This window comes from Struthio camelus, chromosome 3 (genome assembly GCF_040807025.1).
Source record: "Struthio camelus isolate bStrCam1 chromosome 3, bStrCam1.hap1, whole genome shotgun sequence".
NCBI classification, from domain to species: Eukaryota; Metazoa; Chordata; class Aves; order Struthioniformes; family Struthionidae; genus Struthio; species Struthio camelus.
Genome location: NC_090944.1, coordinates 99,139,513 through 99,167,459, shown reverse-complemented (window position 1 = coordinate 99,167,459; position 27,947 = coordinate 99,139,513). Strand labels below are relative to the sequence as shown.

General features: G+C 42.0%; 1 protein-coding gene across 1 annotated transcript; it reads right to left on the bottom strand.

Moving 5' to 3' along the window:
- Positions 1 to 415: 415 nt before the first annotated feature.
- On the bottom strand, positions 416 to 16,729 carry DESI2 (desumoylating isopeptidase 2). Its single transcript, XM_068939315.1, has 5 exons — positions 16,598 to 16,729; positions 9,031 to 9,103; positions 7,002 to 7,095; positions 6,139 to 6,280; positions 416 to 4,076 (listed from the first exon to the last, which is right to left on the bottom strand). The coding sequence occupies exons 1-5, from the start codon at positions 16,634 to 16,636 to the stop codon at positions 3,843 to 3,845; spliced, it is 582 nt and encodes a 193-aa protein (XP_068795416.1). The 5' UTR covers positions 16,637 to 16,729; the 3' UTR covers positions 416 to 3,842.
- Between the last annotated feature and the right edge of the window lie 11,218 nt (positions 16,730 to 27,947).

The window sequence follows — 27,947 nt, the reverse complement described above, 5'->3', positions numbered from 1 at the left end:
TAAGGCTGTGCTCCATGGCAGCTTAGTCCCATGCAAATCCAGACTACTGATCTGGGTATTCAAAGAGGTTTGCAGAACGTCACACATTGTATCTGCAACACACCCCAAATGTAGGCTGGGTGTTTAGATACTCCCACTACCTGCATTTAGCACATCAAATCTGAAAACTTTTTAAAGCTAGTCTATTAAAAAACAATAGCTCTTACTAATGCCTTAAGCAAATCAAACTGACTGCACGTTCTGATGCCCAAGCCTAGTGTACACTATAGCTTAAGTAGCTATAATAAAGTTACCCAAGTGTTTCCTACCCTTTGAATAAAGTATTTTTTCAGGACAAAAGGTCAGCTTGTGTGGCACTGACAAAACAAACTACAGGTATCAAAAGAATAAGCAACACAGCCAGGTGTCTTTTTTTATAAAAGTATTTTTAATAAATGATGGATTTTAGATGATAGACAACTTGTTGCCATGTACAGGTAACAAAAGTCAAAATTCTTTGAATTTTATACAAATACTATGAAGTACAGTAAACTTGAATACAAGTTTACAAAAATTGCGTCAGTGAATAGTCAGCTTGTAATCAAGTTCCAACAGTGAAAATTATTATGTATCAATAGTGATCAGAATTGCATTGCAAGTTTTAGAAGTAATCCAACTGTATTTTTACCAAGCCACTCTGAAGTTACTGGTGCACACTGACAGTACATTGGATTTTTTTTTTTTTTTTGGCTTGCTGAACAGAAAATGGCATTTGAAGAAAATGACTTCGAGTCAAAGAATATAATACGTATCAAAAGTCTATCTTACAGAAAATTAAACAAGAATGAGAAAGTAAACAGAGCAGAACCCTGAAGTAGTGAATTATTTTTCTACCCGTTTTGATGGAAAGACTCCACAGGTGTCCAGCTTTCTCACAGCATTTGGAGTGTTCTAGTCCTAGCACAGTGCGGTCATTAGTAGACTAAAGTAATCCCTGCTTGGCAGTAATGCTGGTGAAAGGTAACTTGCTCTATTGCTAACAAATAGGAGTAACCACTGGCAGGGTGACTTCTTTCAGGCATCCGGTGGAGGCTGAGTTTACAATACATGATGGAAGTTACAGTACTGCTCGCTTTGATCCAATACTGAACAGCCTCCAGGGTTCAGGTGTCAGTTTCTTCACACGATTTACAAATGCATGGTTTTAAAACAAACAAAAAAAAGCATAGGACAGCATTTTCACCTGTACAACTACCAATAAAACGAGCATTTTTGTTACAAACTTTCCAGTCTGCTTTATAAAAAATAGTCTTAGTTTTACTTCTAAATAAAAACTGTGCTGTGATCTGTCACCGTTTCTTGCATTGTACATGCTGCAGTTGTGTGTGTTAATGAAAGTGTAGAGATTGGTGACCTAGCGCTCTGGATATATTAGAAGCCTAAAAAGCTGATTTTGGTACACAAAAGTTAGGTAGCAATGAAAATTCATTCTATTTATTCTTCCTAAAACCTAGGAAAAGCTACAGTACATTGCTAGATCAGTGGCCTCAACCCTGAGCTGAAATAAAGGACCTGCCTTGGCTGAGAGACTTAGTCATGTTTCTACCACAACTGCACAGCAGAGACAAAATAATCCACGCATGGCCCTGTTGCCTTAGCTGTAAGTAGTGTGATATTTAATTCTGTAATAACGCTTGAGAGTCGTCTGGAGACCACATTATTCATTTTCACTACAGGAAAAAAAAGAAAGGGAGAACTCACATTCAGAGATTCAAGTGAAGGTGGGGGGGGGGGGGGGGAAATCAACTCGAAGAGTCAGTATGTCCACCTTCCGGAGATCAAACAGATACTGTAGTTAGCGGTAGACCTGTCAGTCTTGATCTCTTTCACTAAGTGGGAAACGATTATTACGCACATACCAAACTACAGTTAAAGAGACTTTTACTATTATCCCCCTCTTCCTAGAGTCTCACTTGATTTTTCTCTCCTCCTGTCACTACACTGCATCACAGAAGATGAGTGAAAGCTTAGACAGTTTTACAAAGGATTCAACCCAACTGCTAGCAGAAAAGCTTCTGCCCATTTCTAACGTGAATTGGAGATGGCCATCATAAGCATTCTTACTAGAATGTAGTCTAATGCACCTTTTTGAGGGTTCAATGGCACTGACTACCCAAGGCTAGGAGCATTTGTAACGTTAAGCATTCTTGCCTCCCAAGAGCACTTTTTTCCTTTTAAATAGCAGAAACTGTAACGTTAGCATTTCATTCAATGGAAAAAAAATATTAAACCCAGAAACATTAAAAATGAAGCTCCTAAGAATCATTTATACTTCTAGTAATGCACACTTCTTTGTGCGCTGATCAGTTTACAGATGGTGGGGTTTTTGTTACAGTTTAAGGCAGCAAGTCTTAAAAAAAACCCACAAGCTCGCCTCACTCACGTTTGTGCTACCGTATCCTTGTATGCACAATAGAAACTCACTAATTCACACTAATGACTGGAAGAACCATTAATTCTCTTGATGAGTGAACAAGAATAAGGCATTCCATTACCGTTTCGGATCACTAATTATGATTTAGCTCTAATTATAACCCACCAAACATACTTCCTGTGTTTTACAAAATAACATCTTACCTTCAGATATAATTATGTGTGCAGATTAGTGGGTTCTGCTGTGTAAACACACAGGTGCCTAAGCAATTTTCAGGTTTTTCTGCATTACATCTGGCAAGAAAGTTAATGCCACAGATAGAGACAGTGGGGAAATAAATTAGGATTTCTCTATAATTTCTGTGGGTACGCACAACTGGTCAGTAACTCGTGTCCTGTTTTTTGAGCTATAAATGTTTACAAACTCAAATGAAGCATAATCAGCAACAGAAAGCAATGCCATTCCCCAACCATAAATGGCTTGGGTTTTACACTAGTTCAAACTACATCAAAAAACAAAACAAAACCCCGTCTGCCCCTGCAAAATACGCTTCCCCCCCAAGTACTAACTTTCAAACACAAATTTTAAATCAAGTAAAACAAACAGCAAAATTTGCTGATGCTTGTAACAGGTGATGTTCACGTGTCTAAATCATAGTTTAGAATCACAGAATTCTGTGGTAGTTGAAGTAGACTGTAAATACAGAAACAAAATAGGATGCCCCATCGAAAACAAGAAAACCGCACGGCTGAGTTAAAAAAAAAATGCTAGGGATTAATGTGCATTGCAATGAGATTTCCCTTCATATGTGCAAAAACCCATAGTTTCATTAATGTAGAGGTCATACTCCTAGTAACAGATCTTAGACAAAAATCAGTCTCCCTACATCCTGGAATCTACCTGTTTACATCAGCCACTTTAAGTGCACAGTACCCTGTTCACATATATAGTATTCAGCAGTTTCTGGCATTTTTCAGAAATCTAAAGGTCACCTGCCTTGAATCTTTAAAACAAAGGGAAGAGATCATCCGGGACATAGTATCATTGCCTCTGAGTTACACCAGCAGTTAATCAAACTTGTATTCTCTCTTCTTTCATGGTGGCAGGAGTCCTTACAGGACTTGTAAACAGCAGTACACAATACTGTAAACAAATAATTTAAGCTCTGCTTTATACAAGATGTTTAGTTAACCCAGGTCTACCAAACAGGTGAAAATGAAAAGGGTGGCTTCACACAAAATCCTTCCCTTTTCTCCCAGCAACTCTTTTCACTACATAAATAATCCTGAGCTGAAACACAGGTGGATGAGAGCCATTTTTGCATACAAAGACAACGTTCTAGAGTCAGCTCTCATGTTCTGTCAGGAAGTCAATTGCCGGAGAGATTAAACTGAAGTGTTTCAAATCGTTTGTTACTTTGGAGGAGGACTTATAATTTGGTGTGGCGTCCAGTTCTAGACCCAGATGCTGAGCTTGCCAAGGAAGCGGATGCTGCTGCATCCTCAGCTTCCTCCAGCTCATCGTGTAGCTCCTGGCTAACACTAGACTGGAGCGCTGCAGGAGTCAGCCATTCCTTCGGCAGACAGCTCTGGAGAAATGGTATACAAGAGCTGAAGTACGCAAGACGATTCACCCATCGTGGAATCTCTTTTCCACACAGAATCTATGGGGAAAGGGGAAGGAAAGGATTATATTTTTATTACGGATCAGCAACAACAAAACTACATCGCTGTACAAAATAGCAAAGGCTGCAAGAGCCTTTCAATTTATATTTCAAAACACCGGTCAAGAGGCACCCCAATTAACTGCACTAAGACAGCCTCCCAGTATGCAGCATCCCAGTTCACACAATCGACTTTTTTTTCCCCACTGTGAGTTTGACAAGTGGTTTTATACTCAGAAGTCCTAAAAATCCCAACAACCTCATCTTCTTTTTTTTGATAATTTCTTTAAAAAGCACAGAAATATGAGTTCACAGATGCTCTGCATTCACAGCTAATTCCTCAAAAACAAAAATTTAAGGAGAAAGCTATTATAAAATAAGCACTCTGAAATCACAGTCAAAAAGACAGTGCCAGTGCTACAGTTATGTAAAGTTATGCATACAATTTAGGACATTCTTTACTGTGAGGGTGACTGAGCACTGAAACAGGTTGCCCAGAGAGGTTGTGGAGCCTCCATCCTTGGAGAAATTCAAAAGCCATTTGGACAGGGGCACGGGCAATGTGCTCTAGGTGACTCTGCTTGAGCAGGCAGATTGGACTAGATCTGCAGAGGTACCTTCTAACCTCAACCATTCTGTGATTCTGTGACGGCCTCTGACGAGTTTGGATAAAAGATCAGTATCTTACAGTGCACAGGTCAAGCACACATATTTCAGTTCACTGGAACAAGAGAAGCTGTACGATGTACAGCTAGTTTCAACCCCCGCTCAAAACATACAGCTGTACTAAAAGCTTGTTTTTACCACAGATCAATGGTTTTATTTTCATTGTCAGTATTCGAGGAGTGAGCTATTTTACTTTACATCCTCTGTATTCACTTCTGATATTATTTATTGCAATACAAAACTGGAGAAAATTCACAACTACGGGGAACACTACTCTGCTGTAACTGAATAGCATTTAACTTGTAATTATACCCTTGTTTATTTATAGTTAACTTGATCATGAAACAGGACAAAAGATAAAACAGAAACAACATGATCATGGTCGAAAAGTATGGCAAAAACCTGGCCTTTTAGGCCAGAATTCATGCCATCTGCAGCTTAGTCAGTCTCACCCTACCTCCACGTACCAGCCTTGCATGTGAATCATCATTTCAACATAATTTTCCAGTACCACTAAAAGATCAGACACAGTCTAAATGAAATGTAATCTATACAAGAAGTGCGCCATTGACTATTTCGAAAAAAAGAAACAAAGTTGTATGGACATTTGAGGGAAAAAAAATCCTTCTTGCTAGAATGAGCGTGAGAATAAGTTCTAACACATCACACACTGGCACTACAAATAAAAATACTACTGCCGTTCCCATGTTTGTCCTGCGTTACTTGTTTCCTGGCTCTTTCCCTTGCGCAGGTACAAGCATGAGAGTGATCAGGCATTCAATTGTAAAGGCACACTGATCAGGTTAAAATAAAGCTGAGGGGAAAAACGAAGCCTATTCAATTCTACAGTTGGATACTTTGCATGACCGCGCAGGTGTCCACATGACCAGGACACAACTGGCAGAGGGATAACTCGACAAAAGCCCCTCTAACAGAAGATCAAGGTTGTCGGCAAAACTTTGATTGCTTTACTGTTCTTCAAAAGTATGACATAACTCTACAAAGCATTTTCAGTGTGATAGTTCTGTGACGGAATTTGCTAATATTTTCTGACAAAACTATTGAGATGCGGTTCTGTCTTCAGATGTGATCTCTGAAATATCTGAAATAGTTTTGAACACTTGTGTTAATACTTGCTGTACTAGGTCTCTCGATTAGGAACGCACCCCTGCTGAAACACAGTCTATGTATAACAGTAATATTTAGCATTTTTGGCAGCACAGTCTTGCATTTTGGACATAAGCACAAATAAAGCCGAAGAAATGGTGATATTTTCCCAAGGTATCAGATATAGGAAGTTAGAAATTAGGCCAAACATAATCCAAAAGACCGGAAGGAGATGATGCTTTGTAGCCACCTGGGAAGCACCTTTCTATAAACCCATGTATGTGTTTACCTCAGATAGAGCTGATGAAAAGTGATTGCAGTTTTTGTGCATTAGGTGATAAGCATTTCCTTTGAATTCTTTTCCAAGTTCTTCAACTATTTTTTCTATGTCATCTTCCATGAAGTCAGTACTGCCTAGAACCACAGCCTCTCTAAAAAGAGAAACAAAGCGATTAGAGGATAGCCATGCTTCCATGAAATAGGTGGATCTCTGTTCTCCCATAGCCCTAAATCGCCCCACTGTGGGTGGTAGGATCTTTCTGCCCTCCTAGAATAACACAGATTCCATCTTACAGCACCCGCTTCGTCCTCCTTATATGAGATTATTTCCTTGCTGATTGTAGGCCTGTAGCTCACTTAGGTTCTCTGCAACTTAGCTCCTGTAAGCGGTGGATGCAATTTTTCCCTCCTCTCCAAATCATAATCTTTGTAAGAAACAGTTGGGAGCAGTGAGAGTTGGTAGTGCAGGAAGGGTGAAGGCAATCACACTGAGGAAGTGGAGAACAGACATTGGGAAACCTCAGAGAGCAAGGTTTTTCACCTCTTTTCTTTGAATAAAGATCTCACTAGCTTGGGAAAGTTACCCCATTGTATATATTGTGTGAATAATAAAACCTAGCTACAAATCTACATAACGTGTACACATTTAAAGACTCTGATTGTATGCTAAAGACTATTTTTTGCTGCAGACACTTTTCGTTACCTCATCACCTCTTCCCACCTTTTGTTTGTTAGGTAAAGAAATCACACTAACTTCTCATCAAGCAGAAATCTTGGCATACTATTTAATACGTCTACCCTCAAGAAATAAACGCAACAAACAGCCTTTTTAACAAGTCTTCTCCAAAATAACAAAATAAGTATCTTTCTTACTTAAATTTAAATGTTTCTCCTAGCTCAGAAGCATTTCCTGGTGAAATTTCAAATATTCCAGAAAAAGGGTAAGGATGACCACCATAAGCAAATTCTGAAAAAGAAAGGTCACATTTAATAAAGCCTGCATAAAATGACAGTAAAGAACAGCGGACCTCCATTTACTGGAAGATCATTTCATAAGTATCTAAAGCTGGAAACTAGACATTGTATTTATATGGGTAAAACATGCAAGGAGTTGGAAGTGTCTAGTTTTAAGAGCTAACGGTAACCTATGTACAAATTTGAAAGAGACTTCCTGTGTCAATGTAAAGGTTTAACTTGAATAACTTAACAACACATACGTACTGTTTTCATCGTGTAAGTAAGGACTTACAAGTTAAATTGGAAACCCAACCAATACTCTTTATTTATGCAATCTTTAAGCATACACTTACATATTTACAGATTAGGGACTCAAAATACTCCATCTTCAAAGGCCCAATGGCCTTACTATTCAACGCACACTACAACTGTAAGCATGGCAGTTAGCATTGGCCTAACATGTTTTTGAATTTCTTAATTTGCAGGAGTTAAACTGTACTGGAAAGTTCTTTACTGTAAGAAGAAAGTAAACCAGCGCATGGATCTGAAGTCTGCAAATAACATCTCCTGGCATAAGCACCAACAGTTTGTGAAAATATCACAGCATGCTTGAACTTCCTTCTGTGTCTGTGAGATAATACAATGTGTCACACCCACACCATAATAAAAGCTTTAAGCATGACTTCACACTTCCTTTCCCCAAGACTCATAATACATTGTCATCCAGGTCTAGAGTTCACTTCTGTGGAAAATCCTTTCTACAATAGGTTAATAAATAAAGGTTGAAGTACTTAGAAAAATGCAAGTCACTGCTCTAGTAGCTGTATGACCTACAATATAAGAAAGTCGTTATAATACGAACAGGAAGGGAGGTACATGTATTTGGCACAGTTCAAGAACTTGGTTTCAGGCATGACATGCTCAGGAGTTAGGTCTTTCTGGTTTGGATCAGAAGAAATTCAAATAAATTCTAGTAACAAGCACTGTATTTTTGTCAATTCTCCATTATTTTGACAACATTTGCAAATGCAGTTACAATGCTACCATTATAGTAGCTGAAACATCCGTATTTTAAGATACTTTCCACAGTCTGGTCTTTGGATCACATGACATCTCTTATGCTACTTCCCCTCATCCCTAACCAAATTCCAAGAAAAGAACTCAAGTAGATTTTTCGTTTTGAAATGGAATACTTCTAGCAGTACCATCACTTCAGAGCATGGCTTTACTGTTAGGTAATAACACCTCAGACCTGAGCCTGTGCTACAACATACTCAGAAACATCTTTTCTGGCAACAGCGGGAACTCAAAGTGGCCTAAGGAAATCAGGAAGCTGCATTCTCAAGCTACAGCCTATCTAGCAAAGTCAGAATGCATTACTCTATCCTAACTGTATCTTTTGTAAATGCACAGCGCGCATGAAATTCCCTTTAAAGAAACTCTTTAAAACAAGTCAACCAACCTCCTAGTAAGAATGCAAAACAGACTGTTTCTAGTGAGCACCATGCACTTCCAGGTGCCTCTCTTCAACGGATAACTGTTTCGGATAACGGATCACAGTTAAAAATTAACTCCTTGTACTAAGTACCAGCAGAACACTGACGAAACATGATCTAACCATGCTTACGTGAAGCACAAATTTGTTTTAACAGCAGGTATTTGGAAACCTAAAATAAATGTTGCTATGGCTAGCTGAATTAATTGTACGCTTTTTCATAGTTGCGTAGCTGTATACAAGAATGCAAGACGACAACCAGATTACTGGTATCCAAGTGTTTTTTTTTCTCCCAGAGGCAGAAAAGATGAGAACTTCAAGAGAAAACTGATGAGCAGGTTTGGGAGCCAGACTACTTCCCTGATGGCACACCTGTAATATGTTTTTTAATAATACAGTTTACTATGCTTTAATAAAACAAAGAGTAGAACTATGCTTTCTTGTACATACCTCGGCCATACACCTCTATACCTGAATGGAATACTCCGATTCCAAGGGAAGAAGTATATTCATTCATCCAATACTAGAAGGAAAGAAGAAGGAAAAAGGCTGTAGTTAGTTTCCAATACAGATTTCTCTTCTGATAGCAAACTGATATATATTTGTCCCCCACACCAAAAGCATAACAGCTAACCACAAAATGAAACTGCATGAGCCATTTTTTGAGAACAGAACACGCCATGAAAACTATCCAACTATATGCAGTCAATTAATTCCATTGGGTTTTACTCCAATGTTTTAGTGCTGTCAGAGTCTGACAACCAAGGAGATTACACTTGGGAAAAAAATAGATCAACTTTGTTTTACTAGCAAGTTACAGCTTATCCAATTTTCCATCAGGTGGAACAGATACTAAAGTTATTTTGTAGGAGCATTCTTATATTTTTAATTTTTGGGGGGTGGGGGAGGGTGCAGGGAGCATCAGAAAGTTGGAATGTAGTATATACACACTGGTTATCATTTACAGCAACGACAACCCTTTTTTGCTCATAACCACGTGAGCATGAGATATATGAAAGATGAACTAAAATTACCTTAGTGTATTTTGTCTTTGAATACTCAATTAGTGGTCATCATACATAAGACTAAGCAGTCTTCAGGCTCCTGATGCATCTCTCTCCATATATCAGGTGTAACAGTTTTTTTCGCAAAGTCTATTATCAGTTTCCAATATATCACTTCTACGACAGTAAACGTATCAGAACTGCATTCCAAAATAAACCAGGAAGTGATAGATTTTAACCAACCCCCCACCCCATGCCAAATCCTTTCCTTGCGCTATCTCTTCCTCACCTAAATAAAGCAGCAGTAAGTGTCCGTCAGGAGCTAACAATTACCCTCAAGACCATAAAGGCTCATAGAACTCTGAAAAGGGAAAACCTCAGAATTACTGTCCCTCCTTGGCTGCATCACCAACCTCAAAGTATCAGTCTCCAAGCAGTAACAAGTTTCAAGTAAATCTTATTTAAAGAGGAACCTCAAACACAGGCTTCAAAGTCTCAGCTGTGTCTTTCTGTTAAAGAACTTGACACTAGTGCGGTGAGCTAGCAAGAAAAGGCCCTTGAAAACACAAGAAAAATATTCTTTTGTCAGATTATTACTCCAGCAGCAGGATTTCTCCCCCACAACTAATCTGGTCCCAAAGTGCACTACTGTGAGCTTCTATAAAACAGACTTCAAAGAGTCAGGTCGCAATCAAGGATATAGATTGGAGGCAGCATCCCCAGCAAATTAATATTTGTTTAGCAAACAGGAAGAAAAACAAGCTATCTTATTTAAACAAACCGTCAACGTAATAAGAACTTTCTGATGCAAAGTCACTGTTAAAACAGCACAACTGATGATAAAAAATGTAAAAGGCCACAGATGTCATACTTTGTTTGTATGTGCTAGCAACAGTTGATACATAATTTACAGGGCTGTTGGAAACATTATGGCATTCAACGTGCTTTTCTGCAAGCCTTTTTTTTTTTTCCCCCCCAATCAAAAAAATGATCCACTAAACTTTGGACTGAGAAGCTATTCAGGAGAATCAAAATAAATTAGTAGGTCTCAGACCAAGACACCTATCATTTTTGTGTGAAATTATATTCATAACAGCTCCATAAATACTGTCCATTGCTGCACAACTTGTAGCTATCAAGGCAAATAAAATAATTGCCCTACTAAGGTACGTTGATATTGATGTAAAGTGAAGTTACAAACGCTGAAGATCCATAGGGTATTCCTACACAGGGGAGAACCAAACTTCTATGCATTCGCCCTCATTCGGAGTTAAACAAACTCTTGATTTTTAAGAAAAACAAAAACATAGGCATACTCATCAGAGTCGGCAAAAAGGGCACGTTAGACCAAAAAGGTACGATTTTTCAGGCACTAGAAAGGAATATATTTGGCTCTTCCACAGTTCCTTATTCTAAGTATCATCAAACCTAAAACTAATGGTCCCTTGAATTCTGTTACTAGTAGTAGCCAAACATCCGCACGCCATGCTTCCAACCTAAATTTCCAGTTGTGCTAGCAGGCCCAGGACACCGAGGGCTATCTGGAAAACAAGACGCTAAGAATCTGATGACCTCTTCTGTAGACACGCCAGTTGTGGGAATTTTTGTCAACATGAATTAACAAAAGACAGGTTTTACTCTTTATATTTATACAAAACTATGGGTCACTAAGATCTGTAGATGCATTTTGCTTAGACCGAACTTTACACTTTGCATTAATTTCTGGCTTTGTTAATGCACTGCTATGTTGCCGGAACAACGGGGGTTTAGATGACAACTACAAACTGCCACCTTCATCTATTTAAATGGCCTTCCAATTCTCTCTTTCATTCATTCTCCCCAGAGAAGAGCAGAGCTGGTCCACACAGAAAGACACATAACAGGGGGAAAAAAAAAAAGCGTGGGGGGAGGGAGAAGGAAGGAGAAAGATTTGTTAAGACTACCCAATTAACAGGTATATGAGCATAAAAATGGATTCTGTTCACTGAAGTGAAATCAAATCCCACATGAAAATGGAATTACTTAAACCTAGGTCCATTTCAATTCTGAAGCCAGTATTTCACACTTTTCCTGCTATTTGAAAACAGATTTAGCTTTACACTTGTAAATAAAACCATAAGAACACTCAATATTCAGTTTGTCAGTGCAGGAAAAAAGTATGTTTGTCTAATGAAAATGTGTATCCAAATCAACTTAATCCTTATCACAGCTTTCTGAAAACGGACCAAAGTTACACAAGATATTCCATAAGCAGAGGAAGTAATAAAGCCTAGTTTGTTACTAGGCGGGAATAGAGAAAAATTGTTCATATTCCTCCCCTCCTACTACCCTGTGAAACGTAATGCAAGGTATAGGGAGACAATGGAAAAGCAGGCCACCACCCTTCCCATCAATCTATATAGAAACAGACTGGTAGGATGAAAAGCTGGTATAACCAGCTGTTCAGCAAGTTCAGTGCTATGCAAGTATACAGTCATTACTACGGTTAGTGCATAAATACATGGGGCTCACTGGACTACAGATACTGAGCAATGGTGGTAAATTAAACAAGTGTTAGCAGCTTTAAAAGAAGTGCCTAAAGCAAGCTGGCACTTCACTTAATATCTCCTGCAGAACAGAGTAGGTTAATTGAAGATAAAAGAATTTCAGTAAGGCAGAATTACTTTCCCCCTAGGAACAGTAATTATATCTAATTATTACCTAATTTGGATCAGGTATTGGAAGGTTAGTCACATTTTCTCATTGAAACAGAATGCCTTATCTCACCAAAAAAAAAAAAAAAAAAAAAACCCACCAGAACAACTGCAACTTGAAATAGTCTTAATTTGGCTATAGCGGAAAGGATTATGAACAACTTACAAAATAAAGATTGTAAATTAAGTGACATATATACAGCTTATTGGTTCAGTAATATGTAGTAAGTTCCAGAACACCAAATTGATCCCCAGAATTACTTCTTTGCTTCCGTTATACAAACGGGATTCCCCTCGTTTAGTCTTGGTATGTATTTTACCATAGCAGAATGTGTAAGAGGCACAATTCCATATCCTAAGCATTTTGCAATAAGTCAACCTTGTAAAACAGGAATTCATGTTCAATGCAATTATCGGAACAAAAATATTAGAGATGTATTTTTCTAGGTGCACAGTAAGTCACGTGCTCCAAAAATACCTTCATTACTTTCTTCAGAGCTTTCATTTATGCTAATACTTGAGACTGTTGCAGGCTTATAGGACAAGGGAAAAAAAACCAGGATGTTACTCTGCGCACAAAAAAGTTAAGACTCCTAAAAATAGCAGGTAGTTATAAGGAAAACAAAGCAAGGTCTTCAGTTCCCAAAACACAATACATCAAGGTCTTCAACTACCCTTTTAATGAGATATTTTCAAAGGCATGAACAGCAGCACGTAAATATGCCCTTAAGCTCCTCTCCCTCCATAAAGTTACCAGTACTTCTTGAGTGTTTACTTTCTGGTGCAGCACACACACACCTCTTCTCCCTCTTTGGCTTTCTGAAAGGTTTTTTCCTTTTCAAAAGAGAACTAGAGCTAAGGAAAATGGAAAGGTATCCATTTCAAAACTAACTGACTTGGTGCTGTAAAGAGCTTCACCAGTAGCAAGGTCAGCTGGTATTCCTTGCATATGTATGGGGTCGTGCTTGGAAAGACAGGAGATGTATGAAGCACCATTAGCAGAACCAGTAACAGATTCAGGCAACAGCTCAGTCCCTCTGAGAAGAAAGTGGAAAGGTGGAAACATGTCTCAATAATCTCACCTCTTCTCCTATCTTCTATCAAATATCACAAAAATACCAGCTTGTGGGTTCAGTTTGATGTAGAAGTCAAGCAATTAGCTACATGAATTTCACCCATAAACTGAGAGAAGTGCTGAGAGACAGAGAACAGGACTCCTGAAGCCGAAGGACTGCTGACGAGGACAGTGGTAAACTACTGTGGGTTAGGGATCAGACTGGGAGATCCAACCAAAGTAGTCAGATACAAAACTGAAATTCTTCTTTTTCAGCATGTTTTCCTGATGAGGTCTGCAAATATTCTGTGTGAAAATTCTTCTTTTGCTCCAAGTGAGCTGATCCTGAGATACGTAACAGTGTAATTACTAGTTATGAGAGGAAAGAATCTAAACTGCATTGAACTCCATAACATACCATTAAGAGAGGGAAAAAAATCGAAACCAACAGCCCAAACCAAAAATCAGATGTCCTTTATTCTTAGCAGATGTTCAGACTCTTTCTGTGCCTGCAGAAGAGGAGGTACAGCTAACATAGCTTAAAATGAAACCATTCATACAACTGTTGCAGGGATAATGTTGATTTCCCCAGCCAGGCAGCTAATGTTGATCTTTTGTTCCTAAAAAGAAAAGAGATCCTAAGACATCTTCCTGAATAAGAACTAAACCATCTCCAAATGATGTGAAAAAGTCAGGAGTGAGCAATATACCTGCTAGTGCCTCAATATACAATTGACAGCCTTTGATGAATAAGCAGAACCACAAAGTAGCTTTTATGAAAGGTTCTTCCCTTCTTCCCACCACTCGGTGCCCCAAACAACATGTTACCATTGCTGTCAGTAAGCTCTCTAAATGCAGCAATAAAACTATTACGCAACATGAAAGGGAAGCTTAGTTTAAGTTCCTGTTTCAAACAAGTTTAACATGGATTCAGACATTGTTTAGTGAAAGGGTTCAAGAACGTACATTGACAATGCCTTTCAGATACCAAAAGAACCTCTGTTCTCCTTCCTGGTTTAAAGGAAATCTGTTTTTCTAATGGTTAAATAATGTATTTGTCATTATAAAACAACAGACATAGGTAGACTATTTGCTTGGTGGTCTCAGCTAGCACTATACACAATTTGTGGTGATGTGCAACTTCAACAAGCACCAAAACTGCAGGCCAATACACAAAAAGCCATCCCTACATATGATCAAACATCTGCAAATGAGATTTATTTGATTGCTTTTTCTGGTGAAGAAGTTCCTTCCACAAGTGGTGGCTTTAGATACTATTCTACTTACTAATGCAGAGACAGCCCTATTAATCCCAACAGGACAATAAGCAGAGTCCCCAACATGCCCTAATGAAAAGTACTGACACTAGTTTGTATGAGCACAACCTCCCTGTTGCTGTAGTAAAGAAAATGAAACAACAACAACAACAACAAAAATCCATCTCCACCCCCATCCTAAGGGGATGACGGAGTAAAACTGATCACTAACTCAACTCTGGAGGAATAAGAAGGGAGAACATGGACTGCAGCAAAGAGATTTGAAGAGTAAATGACGAAGGAGAATCACGTGAACACAGGAGTACAGACCGTTAGAATGCAAAGGCGTGCTGAAGTCACAAAGACACATCATCTAACCAAAATACTATCACACCCAAAATAAATTTTCTCAAATGCTTTGTCACATTTATTTCTAGGCAGGTATTTACATGAGAGAGACAGTCCACTCTGTTAGTTTTCACAGCCCGTCTTTAAAATGGGCCCAGAGGATACTTGACACAGCTAAGCCAGCGTTCATAAGAAAATCGGATCTTCCATGTTAGTTAGAAGCGCATCAAGCCTTTGACACTTCAAACGATACTGTTTTCAGAAAAGTCACTACCTCGTCCATGCAATATTTCCATCTTCTGGTAAGTTAGCAAAGTATATTTTCCTCAGGCTGCAGAAGTCCTATTTTCTTCTCTGTACAAATACCGATGGTAAATAGATGTAGAACTACCTTTTTTCATGCTGCAAGAGCTTCTCCCCTGTGTATTTTTAAACTGTAGTGCAGAAAAGTCATATACATGCATGTGACAGAGCGTTTTCCCCCCTCAAGCCTAAGGCATGCTGACTTTCTGTCATATCAGCATAACGTATGTGCTAAACCAGGCAGGCTAACACCCCAGGGTCTTCCCCTCTCAGAGGGGAACTTCCCCCTTTTAACATGCCAAAGGTTCACTTTTAAAACAGTCGTAATAGTAAAGCCTAACCAAAATAGGATAAGTCATGCAAACACTGTTACCTGAAACTAGTTGTCAGTCTTACCGTCCCTGTATCAGTACATTCAAAATACTGCCAGAGGAGTACCAGTGGCACTTGTTCTAATTTCCAGTGGTTGAAATGCATTGGCAGATAATATTTTCCTAAGGTTACTTATCCATATCTCCTATTCTGTGCAGGTTCTTAGACCTCATTTGTTACCATGGTATTTGAGCAGCTTCCAGCGGAACATAAGTCAATACAACAATTGCTGTTGGTGTCACAGAAAGATTACAGAGAAGAGAGAGAAGGTGAGTTCAAAGAACTGCAAAGCAAGCTGAAGTACTTCATTAATTTCTACCAAGTTGTGGCCATAGTAAAGCTGTTCAAGAATTCTGGTCCAGAAAATAAGCAACAGTTAAAATACTGACAGAACTTTCATCCCTTCAGGGACAGAGGTTATCCCTGACTACCGTCCTGTGGAAAAACTACCTCAGGCACTTTAATTTTGTTTTTAGAAGCACGAAAAGCAGGGCTTTCCCCCCGCTGAGTCCGGGGAGCAGTAAAAGAGGAAGCACAACTCCGAGAGAAACCCACGTTTTCCTACTATTCTGCTCCTCATTAACAGCAACTACAGCAATAAAGCTATTTCCATCACTGTACGCGATTAAGCGAAAGGGAAGAGATGTAACAGAAGAACAGACCGCACGACGAACTTTTGCCACAGACTGTAATGGATTTACAGCAAGTCTTGGGCTACCAGAAATTATTCCTCCCCTCCCAACTTCAGGTTGTCCATTTCTCCTCTTCCCCCTCCTTCAAAGGGAGGGAGCCCGCGGGCCGCTGCCGACTTACACGGGAGACAACCGGAGGCAAGGAAGGGAAAAGTTTCCCGGCCCCGGCCCGGTGGGGGGGGGGGGGGGATGCGGCCCCGGCCCGCAGCCCCAGCCCCGCGCTGCCCCCACCGACCCCCACCGCCGCCGGAGCAGCCGGCGCCGCGGATCGGGCCGGGCCGGGCCGGTGGCTCACCATGTCGTAGACGTTGAGGATCACCAGCTGGTTCGCCATCGCCGGCGGCCCGCGGGCGCCCCCCGCCCGCTCGCTCCCGCTGCGGCGGCGGCGGCGGCGCCGCTCAGGCCGGCGGCGGCGGGGCGCTGGGGACCCCCGGGGGCCGCTTCCTCCGCGTCCTGCCTGTTGCTGCGGGGCGGGGGGGGGCGGCGGGCACCATGGAGCCGCCGCCGCGGAGGGACGGGGCCTCGCCCCCGGCAGACGCGCTCAGCCCGCGGCCGGCGGCCGGGCCGGGCCGGGCCGGGCGGCGGGGCGGCGCGGTGCGAGGCGGTAGGGAGCGGGCGCGGGGCCGGGCCGGGCCGGGCGGCGGGGCGGCGCGCTGGGGAGCGGGGCCCACGCCGGTGGCGGCGGGGCGAGGCGAGGCGAGGCGATCAGGGCGCGGGCGGGGGGGAAGCGCGGGGGGCGGCTCGCGCCGCCGCCGCCGGGGCCCCGGGACCGCCTGGGAGCCCCTCCAATGGGCGCAAAATGGAGCCGCTCGAGCCCGCCCCCATTTTCCGCGAGGCGCGGGGCCCGCGGGGACTACAGCTCCCGACGTGCCGCGCGGCGGCGGAGACTACAGCTCCCGGCGTGCCACCTTACCTCCCCCCCCCCCCCCCCCCCCCGCACTGGTAGCGCCTCGTGTTACGGCACGCCGGGCCGGGCCGGCGGAGCAGCCGTTGGCGGCTGTTGTGCGCAGTGGGGAGCCGTGAGCGGCCTCTCTGCGCACACCGGCGCTGAAAGGCGGCGGATATGTAAGGTGTGAAGGGAGAGCGCCCTGGCCTGTGCGCTTGTAGGGCTGGGGCGCATGTCCGTCCGCGCCGCCCGCCGCGGCCCTGGGCGGCGGCGGGGTGGCCTCGCCTCGCCTCGCCTCGCCTCGCCTCGCCCTCCCCGCGCGCAGCCCGCCCCCCACCGGCGGTAAGCGGCGGCGGCGGTAACGCCGCTTGCAGCCGCGGTGAGGGGAGGGTTGTGTGTCCGTATGCTGGAAATCTAATCTGCCGAGACGCTAGTGTTTTCATGTTTTGGTACTTGCGAGGTGTTTGGGTCCGGTGAGTTAGCCCTGTGGGCTGAGTGCGCGCTGACTGTTAAAGTTTCTTCGAGCAGGCGGCGACGGGGACTGCGCAGTCCGGCCACTGCCTTACAGGGCTCGAAGCCAGGCTGAGGCAGTCCTGCATGCGCACTGCAACAACTGTGGCTCTCTCTTTCTTCCACACTTGCTTGACTTTGGAAGACTGTTTTTAAGTGGCACAGTCTCTAATACATCAAGCCTTTTAATTTTCAGAGGTGAGAAGTTCTGTGTCCAGGTCATGTGTGGAGCATCCCCCAAAACCACTGTTTTATATCTCTGTTCAAAGAAAAATGGGAGTCTGAGCTAGCTTTTAAAAAGGAAGCTTTCAGTTTTTTGGATCTGCAGATAACAGGTTGTTACTGGTGAATGAATTACTATTTTTAAGACTGCAGACATCTTCAATATGTACAGTACATCTTCAACAGGCACAATGCACAACCTTGTCAAGCAACAGAAAAATTCCAGTAGGTGTGTCTGTAGGAGAAAAGATGCTTTCTCTTTTCCAGCAGCTGACCTGAGATACATATCCAATTTTGTAAAGACAAGTACTGCGCCTCTTGCAGCTTCTTATAAGAGATGCAGTTCACAGGAATCTGCAGATGCGCCCCTGACAAGGAGGTTATGTAGGAAGAAGGATCTTTCTCGCCACAGTACCATTCTGGCTTCTATTACTATTTCTGGCAGCAGAAGTGTTACAGAATCACAGAATGGTTGAGGTTGGAAGGGACCTCTGGAGATCATCTAGTCCAACCGCCCTGCTCCAGCAGGGTCCTCTAGAGCGCATTGCCCAGGATCACATCCAGACAGGTTTTGAATATCTCCAGGGAAGGAGACTCCACCACCTCTCTGGGCAACCTGTGCCAGGGCTCAGTCACCCTCACAGGAAAGAAGTTTTTCCTCAGGCTCAGACGGAACTTCCTGTGTTTCAGTTTCTGCCCGTTGCCTCTTGTCCTGTCGCTGGGCACCCCGGAGAAGAGTCTGGCCCCATCCTCTCAACACCCTCCCTTCAGATACTTGTACACGTTGATCAGGTCCCCTCTCAGTCTTCTCTTCTCCAGGCTACACAGGCCCAGCTCTCTCCACCTTTCTTCAGAGGAGACATGCTCCGGTCCTCTAATCATCTTTGTAGCCCTCCGCTGGACTCTCTCCAGTAGTGCCGTGTCTCTCTTGTACTGGGGAGCCCAGAAGCGGACACAGTACTCCAGATGCAGCCTGCCCAGGGCTGAGGAGAGGGGCAGGATCACCTCCCTCCACCTGCTGGCCACACTCTGCCTCATGCAGCCCAGCATACCATTGGCCGCCTTGGTCACAAGGGCACACTGCTGGCTCATGTTTAACTTGTTGCCCACCAGCACTCCCAGGTCCTTCTCTGCAGAGCTGCTTTCCAGCAGGTCAGCCCCCAGCCTGTACTGGGGCAGGCGGTTGGTTATTCCTCCCTAGGGGCAGGACCCCGCACTTGCCTTTGTTGAACTTCAGGAGGCTCCTCTCCGCCCAACTCTCCAGCCTCTCCAGGTCTCTCTGAAGGGCGGCACAGCCTTCTGGTGTGTCAGCCACTCCCCCCAGTTCTGCATCATCCACACACTTGCTGAGGGTGCCCTCTGTGCCTTCCTCCAGGTCATCGATGAACACATTGAACAAGACTGGAGCCAGGAGTGACCCCTGGGGGACACCGCTAGCTACAGGCCTCCAACTAGACTCTGTGCCACTGACCATAACCCTCTGAGCTCTGCCCTCCAGCCAGTTCTCAGTCCTCCTCACTGTCCGCTCACCCAACCCCCACTTCCTGAGCTTACCTAGGAGGATGTGATGGGAGACAGGGCCAAAAGCCTCGCTGAAGTCCAGGTAGACAACATCCGCTGCCCTACCCTCATCTACCCAGCCAGTCATTGCATCAGAGAAGGCTACCACATTGGTCAAGCATGATTTCCCTTTGGTGAATCCGTGCTGACTACTCCTGATCACCTTCTTGTCCTCCACATGCTTAGTGGTGGCCTCCAGGAGGAGCTGTTCCATCACCTTTCCAGGGATGGAGGTGAGGCTGACAGGCCTGGAGTTTCCTGGCTCCTCCTTCTTGCCCTTTGTGAAGACTGGCGGGACATTGGCTTTCTTCCAGTCCTCAGGCACCTCTCCTGATCTCCAGGACCTTTCAAAGATGATGGAGAGTGGCCTAGTGATAACATCCGCCAGCTCCCTCAGCACTCGTGGGTGCATCCTTTTGGGGCCCATGGATTTATGGATGTCAAGTTTGGACAAAAGATCTCTAACCTGATCCTCCTCAACCAAGGGAGAGTCTTCCTTTCTCCAGCCTTCCTCTCTTGTCTCCGGGGTCTGGAATTCCTGAGGACTGGCCTTAGCAGTAAAGACTGAAGCAAAGAAGGCATTCAGCAACTCTGCCTTCTCTGTATCCTTCGTCACCAGCGCACCCACCCCATTCAGCAGCGGGCCCACATTTTCCCTATTTTGCTATTGATGTATTTGAAGAACCCCTTCTTGCTGTCCTTGACATCTCTTGCCAGATTTAATTCCAAATGGGCCTGAGCCTTCCTTGTCGCTTCCCTGCACACGCTGACAATGTCCCTATATTCCTCCCAAGTGGCCTGGCCCCTTGGGCCACATTCAGTCCACATTCTGTAGACTTCCTTCTTCTGCTGGAGTTTTGCCAGGAGTTCCTTGCTCATCCATGCAGGTCTCCTGCCCACTTTGCTGGACTTCTTACTCAGAGGGATGCACTGATCTTGAGCCTGGAGGAAGTGATGCTTGAATATTAACCAGCTCTCCTGGACCTCCCTTCCTTCTAGGGCCCTACCCCATGAGGTTCCTCCAAGTAGGTCCCTGAAGAGGCCAGAGTCAGCTCTCCTGAAGTCCAGGGTTGCGATCTTACTTATTGCCCTGCTCCCTCCTCGCAGGATCCTGAACTCCACCATCTCATGGTCACTGCAGCCAAGGCTGCCCCCAACCTTCACATCTCCAACTAGACCTTTGTTCGTTAGTAGAAGCAGACACCTAGCAGCACACCTCTCCTTGTTGGCTTCTCTACCACCTGTGTCAAAAAGTTATCCTCAGTGTTCTGCAGGAACCTCTTTGACTGTTTGTGCCTAGCTGTGCTGTCTTCCCAGCAGATGTCAGGGTGGTTGAAATCCCCCATGAGAACCAGGGCCTGTGATCGTGAGGCTGCTTCCAGCTGTCTGTAGAAGGCCTCATCGACAACTTCTTCCTGGTCAGGTGGCCTGTAGTAAACCCCCACAACCATGTCATCCATGTTAGCCTGCCCTTTAATCCTTACCCATAAGCTCTCAACTTGCTCTTCGTCCACCCCTAGGCAGAGCCCCATACATTCTAGTTGCTCCCTCACATAAAGAGCAACTCCACCACCTCACCTTCCTGGCCTGTCCTTCCTAAAAAGCACATAGCCATCCATGACAGCATTGCAGTCACGTGAGCTATCCCAGCATGTCTCTGTAACTGCAATGAGATCATGGCCCTGTGACCGTACACAGACCTCTAATTCTACCTGCTTATTCCCCATGCTGCATGCTTTGGTGTACAGGCATTTCAGAGAGCCAACTGAGCATGCAGGCTTCTCAGGAGAGGTGCAAGAGGATCCTCCATAGCCGTGTCCCGTGCTGACTCCTCTGGCTGCATGCACCTGCTGGAGGCATCCTGACCTGAGCAGTGTTTTACTGACCACATTGTATTGTAACCACATGTCTGTTTTCTTTGGCATCCTCAAGAAACATGTCCCATTTCCAGTGAAAACTTCTAAGGGCATCTCCTTTCTCCTTACTGATATCCCTTTGTGTATGTTCTCTTAGATGTTTAGCGCATCTTTCTTGGCTGAAATTCCTCAGGGACCCTAGGGCTACTGAGCACTGCACCCTGGACTTTTGCCTGCAGAACAGCTCCATCCCTCCAGTACTACATCACAGCTGATTCAGACAGTTGGGAAAGCGTCAGCTTATTTCCTATTTCACAGAGTGAGTTTTGTTTAGAGGAAACTAGTGTTGTTGCAAAAACCTCTCAAAGGTTTAGCTGCTAGTTGTCAGAACTCGAAACTCAAGTGCCAAAGAGTCAGGTTTGTAAGCCTCAGGTCCATCTGAGCTATATGAGGACTGTTGGCAATAATGTCTTATTTCACCTTTGAACCAATAAACATGCGGACAGAATTTCTGTGACTCCTTTGGGTTGTATTTTTCATGTGATTGCTCCTTCAGCTGGCAGCTAGGAAACAAGCTGGTAGTTACTAAACCAGAAAGTTTTGTGAGAAGAAGCTGCTTCTGCATCAGAGAATACTAAAGAAAATGATATCCTTAAAACTGCATGGGACAAAAACCCTCATCTGAAAAAGGAGGAGCTCCATTTCCAATTAACACTATGCATTAACTGGAAAGGAGGAAAACAAAGTGCTGCAATGACTTCTAATGAATCACTTTCATCACTTCATTCTCTCCTGCTGGTTACCTGTCTAGAAGATGCACTGGGAAGAAAAAGAAGAAAAGGAGAGGAAAATAAAACTTTTAGCCTGTAGTGACAGAAGAGAGAGATAAATTCATATTTACATCAATATAGCTGAAGAAGAAAGCCCCAAAGTGTCATTTATTTGACTTAAAAATTGAATTTTGGTATCTTAATATTAAAATGACTACATGGAGTAGTAACACAATAGGTATGTCTTGCTCAGCGATGCAGTTTATCTCTTCATGCAGTTACCTGTGAAAGACAGGAAAAGCCTTCCTTTGAGTAAAAAGACTCAAGATAAGATTAGCTAGATATCAGATGCAACATTAAGCATGTTTTAATGCTGCAGAAAGTTATGCCTGACACTGGTATATCTCACAGCAGTTTGCATTTATCTTAGTAATTTGGAGAGTGAGAAATTACGGTATGGGGATATTCTAAGATGCCCACGAGGACCATTTGGATTTTCAAATAGTATCAGAGGTCAGCGACATGACTTTCGAGGAGATCTGGCTCCAGAGCTGTATCAGATATCTATATCTTGCCTCTCTAGCAGTGGAGATGATGAAACCCTCGGCTTAGTATGGGCATAAACAAGGACATTATTATGGATCCCACAAGAGTGGAAACTGCGTGGATGTGCACCAGTGAGGATGATAAAAGATGCCTTGATCTATGACACTACTGTATGTGCCACTAAAGAATATAAAAAATCTCTTGCCACCATGTAAATCTCTAGCACACTTAGTACCAAAGTGGAGGTGCCAAGGAAGGGGCTGGCAGTTTGGAAGTCACAGATGAGGAATCAGAAGTAGGTCGTTGATACAGCAGTAGGTACCAGCAAGGTCCTGGAACAGGAGCTGACTATATCAGGTCCTGTCTTTGTGCGGATGGCACAGAGGAGCTGAAGCTCTTGCTTTTACCTTGACATGCACAGAATCAGCAACATCTCTTCTTAGTAACTGTGATGCCCAAAGTCCGTGAGCTTCAGGGATTTCTTTGTTCCTTGAAGATGACTTCTGATCCTAAGTGGTTACAGTTTAAAAAGTCTTTCGAGAAGGACACGGAGAGGAGTCACGCCAACTCAGCTCTGTGGCAATAGTCACGTCTAAAGCCAAAGCTAAAGGGGGACTTGTGGCTCCTGCTACATCAGAGTGGCCAGTCAAAAGGCAGCAGAGAGTGCTCATGATAACTCTCCTGGAAGGCATAATTTGCAGGACATCTGAGACTTAAAAAAAAAAATGTGCAAGTACTACATTTTTCCTTGGTTTACCCCATTTTTGACATCTTAGGTAAGGGGGTAGTGAGCACTAGAAAGCACTGTTACCTCTAAAGGAGTTGAATGTGTGGACCCAGGGGCTTCTAGATTGTAAAACTGAAAGCCAACCCGCTTCAGCCCCAGGTAAGAACACAGAAAATCTTTTCAGAGAAAGAAAACAAACCAAAATCACTATCTGATTGCTAATTTATACTATATATACTGTATGTCATGAAGTTTTCCTATCTATGTTTGGGAGGAACATGGTTTCTTGTCTTTTTAGAAAATGCCATTGCCTTTTTAGTTTTCAAAAGTATAGAAATGGTGAAGAGTAGAGGAGCACCAATTTTCAGCAATAAGAGGGAACTGAGAGAAGACTAAGGCAGCTCAGATTCACAGAGAGATGGAGAGCATCCCAGGCAGCTGTTGCTACAAAACCAGCTCTATGGCCAGCGTACTGAGCATAAGCACAGCTCAGGTAGGATAAAGATCAAAGAACGAACTGGGGACTTCTTGGCTCTCATCTGTGCCCATGAGACCATTCTGTCTTAAGGGAATACTGATGTACTGCTCAGTAGGAACAGACTGCTTTCATTTCAGGTGAAATTTCAAAATTGATTTTTGATTTTTCTGATTTCTGCCTTGGTACAAAATGTACTGAAATATATGGGATATGAATCATGCAAAATGAATCAGTAACAAAGGTATAAAATGTTCATATATTCTTCATGCCAAATTTCCACAGCTTTTATAGTCTTCACAATTTGCATAAACTATGAACGTCAAATAAAATGATTATAAGAAGTTCAACCATTTATTTAAATGTAGAGCTTAATTAAACTTCTAGTTTTAGGACAAATAGAACAATTGCCATTAACAACATAAACTTTGCAAGGTAAGGTATCTTATCTTGACAATAAGAAAATTCTGGCTACAGGTATAAAACTCTCTTCATTTAGAATAAGAAGACAGATTTAAATAAAATTTTGAACTATTATAACAAACACTACAACCCTTACATTTATATATTAAAGTAGAGAATAAGCTTCTGAGAATATATAATGACCCAAATACGTATTTTTAATATAGCATTTATAGAATTAACATTTATTAAACAGAAATAAAACATGGACTGTCAAAAAAATGTCTTCAAGAATGTCTAATATTCCTTTTGTGGACTGTGCTACTCATTATGGGAAATGAGTTTGCTGGTTGCATCCCTTGGATAGAGTGGAAATTTGCAGTGTTCTGTCAGATTTTACATTGAAAAAATGTTCTAATACCTTAGGTGAGTGAGTCAGTGAAAGCCATAAAAGGTGAAGCTAACTCAAGCATGAGGGTCACAGCTGTAGCTTAGCTTAGTTTGGCTTGAAAGGTGTCTATTAAAAACTGTAAGCCACCACTGACCTGTTCTCACAAATGAAATCAATTACAGTTGTACTGAATAGCATATCCTTTATGTTCAAAACCAAATACTTGAAACAGTATTATAGAGATATAAAAGCTACCTATGAAAACAGACCTTAATAAACAATATTTCAGTTGTCGAAAATGCCACCATATTCTGACAATGTGTCATCTAGGATATCATCAGTGTAACAGTAAGACACTGGTCTTTAAGTCTTGCATTAGTCCTCTTGCAGGTCAAGTGACTGTGAGTCAGTATAACTGAGCTCTTGAAAAATTTTTTTATACCTGAAATAGCTTAAGATGAGGAAGCCCCAAAAAATGCTGAGTATGAGGAATGAATAAAACATAACTGTAGATAGATCTGACCTGAAATGCAAATGAAATTGGATTAAAATATAATTACTTTTTAGATTCCTGCCTTAGTCAGTAATATATCAGATTTCAAACTAGCAGTACATTCACATGGTACTATAATTCATGACAATGTAACTGACTAATCATTAGGTATTTCTTTTAAAACTTACGGTCATAATAGGAAAATCTAAATTATTTGCTTTTTCAGTCCGTGGCAGGATTCCTTTGATTAGGGATGAAGAATAAAATGTGACTTTACTGGGGATACTTAGAAGTTAATTTTGGTTTTAAGAAGCTTCTTGGTTCCAGGTATCTTGTGTACTCAACACAGAAAATAAAATGCCACAAAAATTGGAATGAAAAGCAGGTATTATGCAGGTTTACCCTCAGCCTGCAGGTGGATCAGGGATCTGAGCAATATCTCAACACTTTTCTCCTGGCTGAGTAAGTCTGGAAGCCTAGCCAAAGCAATTCTCTGACGTTTCCAGGTATCACCGATGTAAAATATGTTTATTCTAGACTATGGTAATGGCTAGCTTAAGAAGTGCTAAGGGATAGTGTCCAAGTTTCATTTTCATTTCCATCAAAGCAAATGTATTTTTCCTGTATTTTACCAGAAGTGCCTGGAAACTTATTTCTGTAAGAACAATACTAATGGGTGGAAATGAATCCAAGCAGTTGCAAGAGAAGCGTCCAGTTCTGTGGATCTTGTAAAAGCACTTGCATTACATCATGGAAAACCAAGCTAGGTTTGGCAGGCTGGCACACTTTCTGTTTGCTTTCAGATAAGAGGTTTTGGAAAAACTACATCAACTAAAAATGTGTGGATGAAGCCTTCTGTCTTTATCTGCAAATCACGTGCTTAGAAGAAGAACATAAAATCTTGTACCTTCGTAATTTTTTTTTTGCAATTACCTCTGTAATTTTAAGTATATTTTCATACAAATACTGAATAATAAAATAACGTAAGAACATAAGGAGAATTTAATATATTAAATAACAATTAAGTTTAGAAATATCTACTAGCTTTTACCTTTCAATTATGCCATATGTACGGACCGCAAAGAATGCTTTTAAATCACAAAAACTGAAATACATAAAAAAGCCCTGTTAGGTATTTTCACATCTGTAAAGACTTGAGAGCAAAAAAAGAGAATCATATGAAACTGTCCAGTGCCCAGCATCACCCACCCTTGCGTATTTATTTAAAAAATTAAGTTATTGATAAGCAGATTAGAATTATTGAAACCCTCTATATTCATAAGTAACACTCAAAATGAACTACCTTGTCAATTTTTAATATTGGCGATGACAATTAATAATTGTGCAGTACAGTCAACTTAAGTGAGCATTCAGGCATGTACGTATAGGTTTTTACAGGTCCTCTTCTCTGGAAAATTAACATTCTGCAAAGAGTGTTCCCAGCAGTATCAGTAAGATTTGTGTAGGGCTGAAAAGGAGGTAAGGTGTCTCTACAAAGTTGAGGCTGCAAGGGGTAAATTATGGCTTTGAGACAGGCTAGAAATAATGTGAAAACTCTTGTTTTATTTACTATAGAATTTGTGTAAGCAGGGACTATTGCAGAAACTGCAATGCATTAAGCAGCCCTCGCTGTTTTCGGTCTCATCTCTGTGCCCTCTGTGCTGGTGTTTCAAGCAAGAAGAGGCAGAATCTCTCCCATGGCAGGACCTTTTTTTTCAGTGTAAAGTTGGCTAGCCCAAGTAACCTACTGGGATATATCCGTTCTTTTCATTGATTTGTTATTGGTATGTACTGGTCTGTCTGTGTTCCCAAAATATATGGGACATGTGGTACTACACTGAATATTTTATGGGTCAATTTCTTTTTTAAATTTTTGGATAAAAATGTTGAAATTCTGAAATTGTTAATTTGAAGGAAAGGGAAAACAAATATTCTTGGATAGAAGCTATACTCTCAAAAGTTTTTTTTTAAAATATAACAAGATGCTACATTTTCAAAGGTTTTCAGATAACCTATACTCATTTACAAATAGTATGGTTCTTTTTTTTGCAAATGCCTCACTGTCTTGAGATTACGTACTCAGTATTTCTGCTGTTGATTAGTTTGAAAAATGGAAAAGTCAAGAATTTTGAGAATTACCTCTGAATTGCTTTTATGTCAGAGCTAGGCAGAAGGGCAAAATACACGTAATAGCAATGTCAAAGGAAATCCTGAGCAAAAATATTTTTAAAATATCAGTGGTAGGCATTTTATCCATTTTTACCCAACATTGCATTTTTTCACATTAAAAAAGAAAATAACCTGTAATTTGGGTCTAATATCCTCACTCTGAACACATAAATGCCACTGTGACTAGTAGCCCAAACAATGGAATTTGTAGAGGTCATGTTTAAAATCTGATACTGCTCATATAGCCCTTCATCTGTACTGTTCTGATGAAACACAAAACAGGATCTGTAATTCTGAACAGAAACAGTAAATGAGATATTTATTGTTGAACTAGCTTTGAAAAGCAATCAATCAGACACAAACACAAATTTTTTTTTAATGTGTATATAGTGGCTAAAAATGATAAATAGATTCTGCTGTGTATAGGTTCAATTAAGTACAAATTAAATGTTCATATGAACATAAATTATATAATTCAGTCCCTTGATAATGCTATTAAGAAACTGCCTGTAATTTACCAAACACAATTATCAGTCCTTGAAATAAGAATATTTCTCCTAGAGGCATCATGTTATTAGGGAACTTGCTGATCTTACAGTGGTAAGTCAGTCTGTATTCAGTCTGTATTGTATTCAGTT

Coding starts and splice junctions, on each gene's coding strand:
- DESI2 (XM_068939315.1), bottom strand. CDS start 16,636: ATGGCGAACCAGCTGGTGATCCTCAACGTCTACGACATG. Junction 9,104..16,597: donor TCCTCAACGTCTACGACATG/GTGAGCCACCGG, acceptor CTTTCCTTCTAG/TATTGGATGAATGAATATAC. Junction 4,077..6,138: donor TTTCATCAGCTCTATCTGAG/GTAAACACATAC, acceptor CTTTCCCCATAG/ATTCTGTGTGGAAAAGAGAT.